At 36.4% G+C, this 12,983-nt stretch overlaps 2 protein-coding genes across 6 annotated transcripts in view; one reads left to right on the forward strand and one right to left on the reverse strand.

Moving 5' to 3' along the window:
- GIGYF2 (GRB10 interacting GYF protein 2) overlaps nt 1-12,983 on the forward strand; it is a 132,573-nt gene that overhangs the window by 56,196 nt on the left and 63,394 nt on the right. The window lies entirely within an intron of this gene.
- KCNJ13 (potassium inwardly rectifying channel subfamily J member 13) lies at nt 1,394-11,515 on the reverse strand. Its single transcript, XM_008541669.2, has 3 exons — nt 11,354-11,515; nt 6,024-6,499; nt 1,394-3,787 (listed from the first exon to the last, which is right to left on the reverse strand). Exons 2-3 carry the CDS (start codon nt 6,481-6,483, stop codon nt 3,165-3,167), a joined length of 1,083 nt encoding a protein of 360 aa, XP_008539891.1. The 5' UTR covers nt 6,484-6,499; nt 11,354-11,515; the 3' UTR covers nt 1,394-3,164.

A 12,983-nucleotide genomic window follows, 5' to 3' on the forward strand; every position in this document is an offset into this window, starting at 1 on the left:
CCCTACTAAAATACCAGGGCAATTTTCACATATGTATATTCAAATATATCATATTGAGTTTTATTGAATGCTTTTTGATAACACGCTTATTTTACTTTATTAACTGTGCTAATGATTCTCTGCTTCTCTTTTTGTAAGTAATACACTTTTGTTGAAAATACTGTAGCTTTTAAAAAAATTGCTCATAACTGTATTTTATACTCTTCAAGAACAGCAATACTAAACTAGTTTTTTGGGACACACTGATGTATTGATCAGTTATGAGTTGTCCTATGACATCTAATTAAGAAATTCTGAGTACTGAAGGTTCCAGAATGATTTGTTCTTTTTAAAATTAGAAATGGTTCTTATCTATATGCTTCTTATATGGAGAGAAATGGGTGGAATTAAAGACATCTCGCTAAGAATCGTGCATAACCCCCTCGAACACTTATGAGATAACATGGAGGCAGAAAAAGGCCTGTGATATTGGACTTATAATTCTTACTCAGTAGGAATTGATTGCTCCATAGGGGAGACCAGTTCCAGTGATCATCTTGTAGTATGATTCTGATAGGATGAAATTAAAAGATCATTAAAAAATAAAAAATGGTCCAGATGATACCAGTAGGTTCAGCCCAGTGTGATACCAATTAGTGCATTTTGGTGTGAAATACTTGGATGTAGACATAGCAATTTTTGGTTATTAGGCTGCTGCTGGCAGTTGGTAATATGGGCTTGTATATATATAAAACTAGGCCTTATGATGTTTAGTAACTACTTGTCTCCAGTTTGTTGGGACTGTCATACTATCTGTATTGGTTTCCAGAAGCACTTTTTAGGTTCGTTCCAACATGGTCTTCCTGATCATGTATTTGACATACCATCACTCAGCTCCCAGGTGGCCCAGATGAGTGAGCTGTTCAGCCAGGAGTTAGAGCTGCCCTTCCCACATCCCAGAAATTTCCCTCTCTTTCCATTTGCACTCCATTCTCCTGAAAGGGTAATGGTGTCTTTACAGGGAACTTAATTTTTAGTGTAGAAATTGTGATTCTTTGAAGTGAAAGAAGTATGAACGGTGCTTTCAGAAGCTTTCAACCCCCTAGATAAAAGTTTTTGATTGTATTTCTGAGTTGTTCTTTGTGAAACATTTATTAGATAGCATTAGTATACGTAACAACGTTCTCTTAGGGTGTGTGTGGGGAAGTCGCATCTGGTTTTCAGATGCAGAGTTATGTATAAACACTGTGCCGTGGGACTCATCTGACTGAATGGGGAGCACGCCTCGCCTGTAGTGAGGCTCATCCCGGGTCTCGCTCACTCCCTGTGTCACTTTGGGCAGCTTCACCTAACTGTTGGAATTGTGATCCGTGTGAGTGGCATGAAGCTCTTAGGAAAAAACATACCATGTAAATCTTCAGTAACACTTTATTTTCACAGGTTAGCTGAATCTTATTACTTTATTATAGAAATAAGAATTCTTGCTGTCTATATATGTTACAGCAGTCTTGGGTTGGAAAAAACAAATCTGTCATCTGGCTAATACTTAAGAATGCTTAAGATTTTCAAACAGCCAAAGTTCAGAATAGTTAAGTTTCTGTGTCCTTGACATTCTTCTGCTATTATCAGTCTTAGACCACTCCAAAGTTCTTCTTTATTTTCTTTTCCTTTTGGTCAAAGGGTAGAAAAACGTGACTTGCTGCGGTGCCCTGCTCTTCACAACTGCTTGCCTTTACTCAGCTAGTATTTATTTCGAGAGATGATTCCTGTGAGAGTCATCACCAGTGGGGAGGGTTAATGTTTCACTTTTCCCACATAAACCTGAATAAGGGAAATTTCAGAAAAGAACAGCCACAAATCTGTTTGAAACCCGATAGGGTGACTTTTTTGGTTCTTATTTTCTTTGGGGACAGTTTGATTTTTTTTTATTGAAATGAGAAGTATACAGAGGATAGTCTTAAACTGGAAGTAAGGGAAAGGGTTCATCTTGGTATATGTAAAATAAAAAGTGAAGCAGAGAAAGCATAATTTTCATGGAGTATTAGATTTGGAAAGAAAGAATAGAGTTCATCTAGTCCAGCCTCCTACTGGTGAACAAACACTCATTTTGTTTTTATAGAAAAAACTATTTGAAGTTGGAAACAGGAATTTGGATTTGAAAATACTTTGTTGCCTGATTATTTTTGCTTTATCTATTATAGATTTTTTCCCTAGTTGAATTATATTTAACTAAACTTTCATATCTACAAAAACTTAAATATATTTACATTTATGAGTTATTTAGAGCTGTCATGGTTTTTTATACCATTGAATGAATGAATCATAGGTAGGAAGGGAATATTTTTATTTAGGTTGGAAGCCATTCAGATGAATAGTTTATTATAATTTTTAAATCACTATTTGATTATTGTGCAGGGTAGCTTTAAGGTAGATATGATTTTTCATCTCCTTTCCGAAAATACCACCCTATATGTTCCATTCAGGCTGGAGCTTGTCTTATTTGCTCTGATCAGTGTCTGCCACAAATATGTGAACATCTATATATGTTTGGGTGTCATTCTCAAATGCTTTTAGAATTGTGTATAAATCTGTACTTTGCTCTTTTTCTGTGAATTTTTGTTCTTAGCTGTTAAAAATCAAGGGAGTAATACTTACCCCAGTTTTGTAGTATAAAGAACCAAAGGAATTATTTTTGTTGTCTTGAAAAAAATAACAGTTTTAAAAGGATGTTCACTAAATATTGTGAAATCATCATTCTACCCAGGGAGCTATGTTTGCAACTAGACTGTTGCTTCAACTTGCAGATGAAATTGAGAGATTTATAGTTGATTTTTTTAAGAGTTCAGCTTGTTAAACTTCACTGTCCATTTTACCTTCATTACTGGTATCATACCACATCCTTATAAATTCATCAATAACATTTCTGTATAAATACCTGTCATGTTGAGATGCATTGATTCAGCAGATAACCACAAACACAAACTTTGTAAAGTAGATTGTTATATTTCCAGAATGTATATTGTTAGCCATTTTTTATGGGCATAGTCTTGATCACCATGATGTAATCAGAGAGATGTAATCAGCATTGAGAAAAAAGAAAACATGAGATGTGATGAAGGAGAAGTGGCTGCGTAATTGGCTGGGTATATTTAATACATTAAAAAATAGGATGCTGTGGACACGTCTTACTCTGTCAGTCCTGTTTCAGAGATCTGAAAATTGTCAATGCTTTGTCCATTGATACGGATGTCCAGATCAGTCCTGTTTGGGCTCTTAGAGACCAGAGGAGTTGGAAGTTCAGGAACAATCTTGTCAAAATTCTCCATCTTGATTTGATATTCACCTTTGGAACTTCGGGTCAACAGAGATGCAAAACAGTGATGTAACATGATCTCGGAGGGTAGGTAGGATGTCCTCCTTTGGCATATTTCTCCAGTGCCTTCCTGCATTGCTGAAAGGAACACAACTAATTCAAAGTGGGGAGGATTTTCACGCTGGAGCAGAGTAGCCAGAGGACTCGATGGTGTAATGGAGTGATAGTAGGTTAGTGGAAAGATAAAGAATGGACATTCCTCAGAACTGATGCCATCAAGGTGGAAATCCACACTGGTCTGGTAGAGTTTGCCGTTTTCTCTTTCCTGATAGAGTACAGCTGAGACCCGAACACTGGTTAGAGGGCTAGGTCGAGTGTTGGCCACTTGGAAAATCAGAGTAGGTTTGCCATCTGTGTGAGCTACTACTGCTAAATCAGTAAAACGAATTGAGAAAGCGCGATTTTTTGGCCGGGCAATCTTCGCCACAAAGGCACCTAAATTAGAAATCATTGAATTTTTTTTTTAGAATGAACACTTTAAAGATTAATACCTTTTCTAAATGAGAAGGATATATCAAATAGTTATATATTTCTTGGTGCTCTGCCTTCCAAATAAGTCAGGAATTGAACTCATTGTTAATTTGGGTAGTCTCATTTGCCTGAGAATTTACATCTATTCTTATTTAAAAACTATGATTTCAAAATGGATAAGCAAAATTCATTTTGTTACATAGAAATGTAAAACTTTATCCTTTAGTTTTTTATAAAGTTAAAGAATGGTCATTTCCTATATTCCTGCCCTACTTAAAAAAAAAGGTAACAGAAAATAAATGCAATTTACTCGCAACCAGATTACTTCAAGTTGAAGTAGAGATTAGATTCGGAGTAGAATGATTTGGTGCGGGGAGGGGATCATTAGAATGCGTGTTACATTGAAGAATTGTTTTAACTTTGAAACTTGTGCAGACTTTTTGTACAAGTTTAGGCTCTGGCTCTAAGGTGATTTCAGTGCACCTTTCAAGCGCATCCTCCTTGTGCCCTCGAGCTACATGGATCAGGGTTTTGTTTCGGCTTTTTTTCCTCCTTCTTTTCCCCAAAGCCCCCCAGTACATAGTTGTGTATTCTAGTTGCAGGTACTTCTGGCTCTGCTATGTGGGACACTGCCTCAGCATTACTTGATGAGCAGTGCTAGGTCCATGCCAGGAACTGAACCGGCAAAACCCTGGGCTGCTGAAGTGGAGCCTGCAAACTCAGTCACTGGGCCATGGGCTGGCCCCTGGAACAGGGTTTTTTTTTAAACCGCTTTTGTGCCACAGACCTTGTTGGCAGACTGGTGAGATCTATGGCTCTCTTATCAGAATTATACTTTAAATGCATAAAAATAAAATATATACAAAAGAAATCAAATATATTGAAATCCAATTAAACTTTTAAAAAATTGTAATATAGTACTATATGTGCTTTTTTTTTCCTCCTGAGGAAGACTGGCCCTGAGCTAACATCCGTGCCCATCTTCCTCTACTTTCTATGTGGGATGCCTGCCACAGCATGGCTTGCCAAGTGGTGCCATGTCCGCACCCAGGATCTGAACCAGCCAACCCCAGGCCACTGAAGTGGAACATGTGCACTTAACCGCTGCACCACTGGGCCGGCCCCCTATGTGTGCTTTATTAATATATTAAATAACAAAATATAGTGGTGGGGTTAGTAATTTCGAAGTACCTTAGTGTGATATAAGCATATCTGTAATTTCTGTTTGTATCAAAGTTACAGGTATTGCTGATGCTATTGTTTTTTGTTGCCTACATTTATAATCAAAGGAAGTGTCAAATTTTAGTTAGAGGTTAGTGAAAAAAGTTGCAAGTTTTTCCTGTCTAAGTCCACAGATCCCCTAAATGTTATTTAATGACTACTCCAGCTTAAGGACTCTTGTTGTAAAGGTTAAGTGATTTTTTTTTTTTACAGGTTATAGAGCCAGTTAGTAGCACCCTGGGACTTCATTCCAGATCATCCTTCTTATGGCCTGTTGCTTACCTTCTCACATTATTATTGGGTAGTGTGTTAAAACCAGGTTTTCTTTTTGTTTTTGTTTTTTTATTTTTTAATTGTATATGTTACTTATAAAATTACGGTAGCCCTTCTTTATTAGAGGAAAGAGTCTTATGTATTATCAGGTTTATAAGCAGAATTTCAGAATCTTTGGCCATATTGCCAGTGCATTTTGCTAAGGATGTGTATATTTGTTCTCTAACATGTAATGCTGACTATGGTACTCAGGGCTCAATAGTATTGAGTCAGTGTTGAAAAGATGAACTCAAAGGAGAAAATTCTAGCCCAGTAAAGAAAAAAAATCAAATTCCTCTGTTAGGTAAAATGACTGTCAAAATATGCGTTGAACTTATCCACTTATTTAACAAAATATTTAGCTTCTCTGAAAAATTCCTTTTAGACCTTTTGTTAATATTTTTTTGGCATAAGATGTTGCTACAAGTTAGTGTCATAGTGATCCCTTTTTTCTTAAGAAGTTCCAATAGGTAAAATCTAAGTATAGGATCAAGTTTCTTATAATTTCTCCTGTAATTTTCTTATCATTTGGCCCTAGACTCTTTCTTTTCGATCTCAGGCGTTACCTGCTAATAATGCAAAAAAATTATCCTTTAACACAGTAGCTTATAACTGACTGTATCCTTTCCAAAACATTTGTAATTTTTTTAAGAACAAAAACAGTTACCTGTGATGAAAGCCTCTAGCATGAGGCCTAGGAGCATTTGTATGGCAAGTAGGGCGATTGCACTTGGACAGTCACCACTGGGGAACATGGTACCATAACCGATTGTCAGTTGTGTCTCCAGGGAGAAGGAGAATGCAGCTGTGAAACTGGTGATATACTTAACACAGATAGTGTGGTTTTCAGGCGGGGCATCATGATCTAGTTCCAGATCACCATTCATCTCAGCTAGCACATACCAGAGCACTGCAAAGACAAGCCAGTGGATAACAAAAGAAGCAGAAAAGACCAACATCATCCAGCGCCAGCGCATGTCCATTAGGATTCCCCAGGCATCTCGGAGATAGGCAAGACCTCTTTGAGCGCCGTCCATTTGGAGTGTGCTGTGGCCATCCTTGGTGACCATCCTCCGGTATCTCTTAGTTAGGAGAGGAGCAATGACTTTGCAATTACTGCCATCCATCTCAGGCTGTAAATCTCTGAAAGCAAGAGTAAATTAGTGAGCCCTTAACTGTTTTATAGTTAATATTAAATTCTGAGATCTCCGTCACCTTGTAACATCTTTGGAATGCTTCACTGACTACTGGGCAGGCTTTCCCAGTCTGACACCTGTCTCTCATTTCTCGTTACGTAAGGGGGCATTTACTAAGTCATTCATTGATAGCTAATGATGGGTTACCTTAGGATATCTCTTACTGTTTCCATGAATGACTGTTAAAATATTTTCTGGCATTTTAACATTTCCAAGTGTATATTAAAATCCGTGAGGGTTGGGATTATGGTTCATGTCTTTTTGACCCCATGTATCTTTCTTTTATACAAGTCCAGGCATCAGGTATTTATTAATTTGACTAAACATGATGTCTAAATAACTTTTCATAACTAATTAATAGTTTGTAACATTAAAAGGAATGTTAAATATATGTGTTCCTCTGTGTAAATAAATAGAAATCATTTCGAAATGTAATGTTAAACTGTCTGCAAATGTTTGAAGTCAATCTTAGTGCTGGGACAAGACTAAGCTTTTAGAGAGATTTTTTTTTTTTTTTTGCTGAGGAAAATTTGCCCTTAGCTGACATCTGTGCCAGTCTTCCTCTGTTTTGTATACAGATTATCACCACAGCATGGCTGCCAACGAGTGGTGTAGCTCTGCTCCTGGGAACCAAACCTGGGCTGCCTAAGCAAAGCACACCGAACTTAAGTACTAGGCCATGGTGCTGGACCCTAGAGATCCATAGTTCTAATGTATGCTTTATAATTAGCCTATTGAAAGTTTTGTGATTAGATTTTATTTGTTGTTGTTGCTTTGTGACCATATTCATGGAGTCTTTCCTTCCCTGGCTGATGGCTTGCTGCCCTTTTGAATATTCTAGATGGCTTGCTGCCCTTTTGAATATTCTAGATTCTGATTAGATTGTGAAGTGGAGAGAAAATTATTTTCTTGGCAAAATAAAAAATTCCAGGTAGAGATTCCTAGATAATACTAGTTTTGAAAATAAATCAGAAGAAAAAGTTTCAAGTTTAATGAACTAAAATAATCATTAAGACATTAAATGGCAATTTTTAAAAGATAATATAATTAGCTTTTCACTATAAACCATTTTCATCAGTGGTTAGACTTTTCTCTGTGTGATGAGTGGAGTCTAATGTGTGCTTTCCATGTGACCATCCTTGCATATGACAAGTGTGTAGAGGCCACCAGGAACAGAATGGAAAATGCAGCTTCACTTCCCTGAGTGCACCTCTCTTGTTTGCCACAAGCCAGTCCTAGGAGTTTATATTTGACTCTTTTCCTTCTTTCTTCCTTCAGAAGTAGATGCGCTTGGCACTGTTGCATATCCCCTTCCTACCTTTTGAATGACAGTGACGCTTAAGAAGGGGACGGGAGGCCTGTGGAGCTAGGTTGTTGCTTGGGTTTGCCGGGTCCTTCCTGTGTCTAGGGACACTGGGGCTTTGGAGACTGCCTTCCTGTGTTTTGGAACTGGACATTGACCAGCTGGGTATATACTTTTCCTTTCGTCCTCAGGCTAATGTAACATTTATTGATTTTTTAAATTTATTTAGATTAGATGGCCATTTTGGTTTCATATTATAAACTTAAAAAAATATTAGGGTATTCATGTTTTATAATTTGTCATCCTAACAAGTTGTCATTATCATTTTATTTAGTGTATTTTTTTTTCTTCATACAGCTGTTTAATGACTCATTTTGCTAGATTCTTTAAATGTTTTAGGAGACCTGATCTCTGCCCTTTTGGAAATCATAACAGCAACAACAGAATATTCATAGGCACTGTGCTAGGTGCTTTCATATGGCGTTATCTTTAATTCTTTGGTATGTCAGCAAGATAGACATTATTAGCCCATTTTTCACATCAGATCACCAAGGATCAGACAGATAAAAGAAACCTACACAAGGCAGATGGGGGCCTTGGATTATTTGAATTATTATCCAAATCTGGCTGACTTCACAGCTGGTTAATTTTTTACTAGAAGAAGGTGTCTCTTTAGAGAGTTTGGTGAAATAAAAGTCTTTCCCCAGATGATTGGTATTGCATTCACAAAATAGTCTTTGACAACCAGATTTTTAGCTCCTTTAGTAGGTGTTCTTCTTGTCCCCATAACTGTCTCAAGTATCTACTTTAAACCATTGTTAATTTTATACATGATTCTTACAACAGTAACAGTTAATAATAATAGCTAAGATATATTGTTTATTCTGTACTAGGAATCATACCAAACACTTCACATGTGTTAACTCATGTGAGGCCAATAGGCAATGCCTGGCACAAAGTAATTTCTCAGTAAGTATTACTTGCTTTTTTGTTATTAATGATGTTTCTTAATTTTCCCAGTAATAAGTACTGTTATTATTCCCATTTTACAGATAGTAAAATTGAGACCTAGTAAGTTTCCTAAGGTCACAAAGTGGTGGTGAACTCCACACTGAGTCCAGAGTCCAGAGTCAGTGCTGTATTGCCTCAAAAATAGACATTTTGACCCTGGTTAGCTTTCATGAAACACAGTGTTCCATTTGACTAGTTTTGTTCAAGAGCCACCACAGAATATTTGTTCTTCAGGAATGCTTAGGTTCAAACCTGTGATTTGTAGGCAGGAAATATGTTTCCAGTTAAGGAAGACATCTTAGAAGATTTGAAGATTAGTACAGTCAGAGTTATTACACAGTCTAGTCTTGGATTCCGTAGACCAGTAGAATTAAAACACGGAGAAGGGCGTTCTTCTCACGTAGTGTTGCCAAATTTGTATTCTGCCAGGTGAGAAAATAATTGAAAAAATACAATACTATCATCATAATTTTATAAAAGAAAAGACATTTTGACACTTGAAGAGGAAGAAGGCTCTATCAGTAAAGGATAGTTGGCTGCTCTCACAAAGGTTGTGAACCACTGCATGGTTCTGCGTTGTCCACGGCATTGTGTTTTATTGTTTCTTGTTTCCTGCCTATGTGAAAATGCCCACCGTGGACCTGTACACTAGTGCTTGTTCCATTTATGGAACCACTGGTTACTTACTGTTTCAGGATACTTTTAGGGTAAGAAAGCTCCATTCTTCTTCTTGATTTTCAGCCTACTTTATTAAAGTTCTAAAATTCATTATCTAGTGAGATAGCCTTTCTATACATACTATAGCCAACAAAATTAATTATTCTCATTTAGGTCTTTTCAGGGATGTTACTTGTTAACCTGTACTTTTGTAGCACTCTTGTTCTAGACTTTTACAATTTCATCCTTTTTTCTCTTGCAACTAAATAACTAAACCCATGGAGAAACCTGTGAACAGGGAAGTCAAAAGGCTAATATCAAAACAGTGAAGCAGTACCTTTTTTATATATAAAACCTTGTTAGATCTTGTTTAGATTGTGTTGGGAAGTGAAGTAGTTGTGAGAAGTAAGATTTTGATCCCCACTTAACAGATTAGCCTGAATAAGTCTATTCTTTGGACTCATGTAGTCAGTGTGGTTTAGTACAATGAAGACAAGGTGGGTAATCCAGCCCTCCAGGCCCTGGCTCTATTGGTTACCTACCTGCGTCAGTTTGGACGAGCAATCTCTTTGGCCAGGCTTCCTTATATTAAAAAAAGAAAGAAAGAAAAGAGGGCAATAACATGATCCCTAAAAACCCTGCATGTTTGTAAACTTAGTACCATTTCCTTCAGCTGATAGAAATTTCCTGCATGATTTTTTCTTTTTTTCTATATGATTTTATGTCTGCTTGTATGGTATTTAAAAAATTGTATTATTGTTGCCTGATACATGTAGATTTTCTTTCCATCAGATTTAAAAGTGTCTGATAGACAGATGTTATGTTTATACTATTATGTTTCCAAGTAATTTTCATATCTCCACAGGCATACAAGTACTTTTTGAATGTATTTGTCTTGGTTTGTATTTATATGATTCTCATCAAGTGATCCCAGTAGAAAGTAGAATTGAAGCTTGGGAAGGTTGACTTGTATCTCTGTGTGTGGGCTGTAAAATATTTGCCCATTTATAAACTGTTGGTGGAAAAATAGTACTTTATAAAAGTGATAGTTTGGTTGCTTCATTTGATGCCAGAATAATGGGTTCATTCTACTCTTTAGGTTGTAGCACTTAAAATTATGTCTTTTGTTACCATGTTGTAATGTAGTGATGTAGTTCATATTAAACAGTTACTATATAGACTATAACTACAAATGTTAAATGCTTACAGTATTACTAAGTTTGTTCAAGTCTGGTGTAAACACTTGAAGACTGTAGAGAGTCTTAGAATCATCTCCCTTGCTTCCGTAATTAGGGCAAACAGTGTGCATTCTAACTATTATATAAGCTCAGGGATTCTTTGATATTTTAATTTCTTATTTGCAGAAGCATCTAATTTCAGTAATAATTCCATGCTTAAAAAGAATTTAAAATTAGGATACTCATCACTTTTTTCACGGATTAAAAAAATAAAAAAGTGATTTTTTTTTTGGTATGTTCATTTTGGATTTCTTTAAGCCTTTCCAAAAGAGGAAGATATATTTTTTAAAAGGCCTCTGAATTTTTTTCTAGGGCCTTTCTCTTCTACTCATTTCTATATTATAATGGAGAATTAGTATACATTTAATAAACAATTAAGAAAATTTCCAGTAATGCTTTCAGAAGGGCTATTATTCTATTTCTAAAATTTAAGGAAAAAGAATAAAGAACCTTAATGTATGACCCTGTAAGTAATGTCTTTGTTTTAAAATTCTATTGGCAATATCTAGCTCTGTCTCTATTTGCCAATCAGTTTCTGTCTCTGTTCCCCTTAAGGAAAGAAATAAGAATGAATATTATTTCATGTACTCACCAGTTCTTTTGCTGGGTCAGCCTGTATGCTCAGGTAGGTCTTGAGGAAACTTTTGGAGTCTGTCTTTTTGATGAGGTAATTTTAATCTACAAGTCTATTTTGTGGGTTCTCCTCTTGGACTGGGCTTACCGTTCACATTCCTCTGTTTATAATGTCGTGAGGGCTGCTTTCAGCTGAAGCTGATGTGATTGGTCACTTAGTCTGCAGGGGGGCCAATTAGCTCTGATCATGTGGAAAAGAATGCTGGTTTGTTAGGAGGTCTTTCTTTACCCAACACAAACCTTAAAAACTCTGGAGAAAGCCTCCAGAACTGACTTGGAGAAGGGGTGCATTTTTTCTCTCTAATCAGGACCGGTCTTTAGTAAATTTTCATAATCTTACTTAAGAGTTTATTTAAAAGTTCAAAGGGATAAAATTCCCTGCAAGATTTCCTTTCGGCCGTCTTACCTTATATAGCGTGCTGAAGTGTGAGAGATTTCCTTTACTGATGTTTTTTTCTCCATTTCTTTGGGGAAGATTTCCTTGGATAAGGACTTGTAGGTATGAATTAATGAATTGATTTTACTAGTTTTTTTTGCATATCCCATCTCATCAGAATGGCTACCACTAATTCTAGAACTAGTAATGTAGGTAACTTAGTTACCTGAAATCTTTTTTGGGGTGGGGCAAGGAGGCAGACTTTTTTTTTTTTTTTTTTTAAGGCTATGTACAGAGACCTTGAATAAGAATAAACTAATCGTTTGGTACCTTGTACTTGTACTTATGGTTAAAAAACACACCTATGTGAAGAACTGATGGTCTTAGGTATGCTTTAGTAATATTTAGGGGAAGTTTCCCTGAGAAGTATGATGACAAGCAGTAAAACTTAGTGTTCAGGGTACAGAGCATTTAACTTAACGTCTAAATAGTGATTAGCTGGAAAACGCCTGTGAGCCAGTTTGTAGCAACCTCAAAATGAGCTGTGGGATGGCTTTGAATAATGCCTTACTGAACGGTACTTTTCTCCACCTCCGTTAGCTGCTGATTTTAAAACTTTGATCAAATGTCACATGTAAGAGGATCGGGGAAACAAAGGCTGTGATTGTTCAAAGTAAAATCATGGAAGGCCTGCTGGGAAAATTATTAATGTAGACCAATATAATGCTACTTAGAAAGTGAAATCCGCCTTTGTAGATTCCTTTTCCTCCCGCTACAATTAAAAAAAATATTAATTCCTTCTTTGTTTTATTAATGCCGAAGATTTCAATACAAGTTCAGACACAGCATTGGAAACTTTGACCTTCATAACTAGAGAAGGTAGAAGCATAAAGGAGAGACTTGTATGTAATGCTTGTTCCCTGCGTGTACTGGTAGGAATTATACTTTATATCAGTTGCTGGTTAGCTGACTGGGGGGAAAAAAGCCAGAGTAAATATAGTGTAACACTGCCTTTCAGAAAGCAGAAGTACCGGAGTGTCTGCCCTGTGTCTTAGATAGACGTTATAGTAAGCAAGATAGTGAAGGATTTTACCAAACTTAGAAGCTCTTTCCATAATATATTCTGTTTCAGAATATATGGAGGCAAAAATGATTTGGCAAGTGAAGGAGTGTTCAGCTTTCTGAATTTCTACAATTTGAAAGTCTGCTATGG

This window comes from Equus przewalskii, chromosome 5, assembly GCF_037783145.1.
Source record: "Equus przewalskii isolate Varuska chromosome 5, EquPr2, whole genome shotgun sequence".
Classification (NCBI taxonomy): Eukaryota; Metazoa; Chordata; class Mammalia; order Perissodactyla; family Equidae; genus Equus; species Equus przewalskii.

Excerpts from the sequence above, each read along its gene's own strand:
- KCNJ13 (XM_008541669.2), bottom strand. The coding sequence starts at position 6,483 with ATGGATGGCAGTAATTGCAAAGTCATTGCTCCTCTCCTAACTAAGAGA. Across the intron at positions 3,788-6,023 it reads GCTAGAGGCTTTCATCACAG|GTGCCTTTGTGGCGAAGATT; the intron begins GTAACTGTTTTT and ends TTTCTAATTTAG.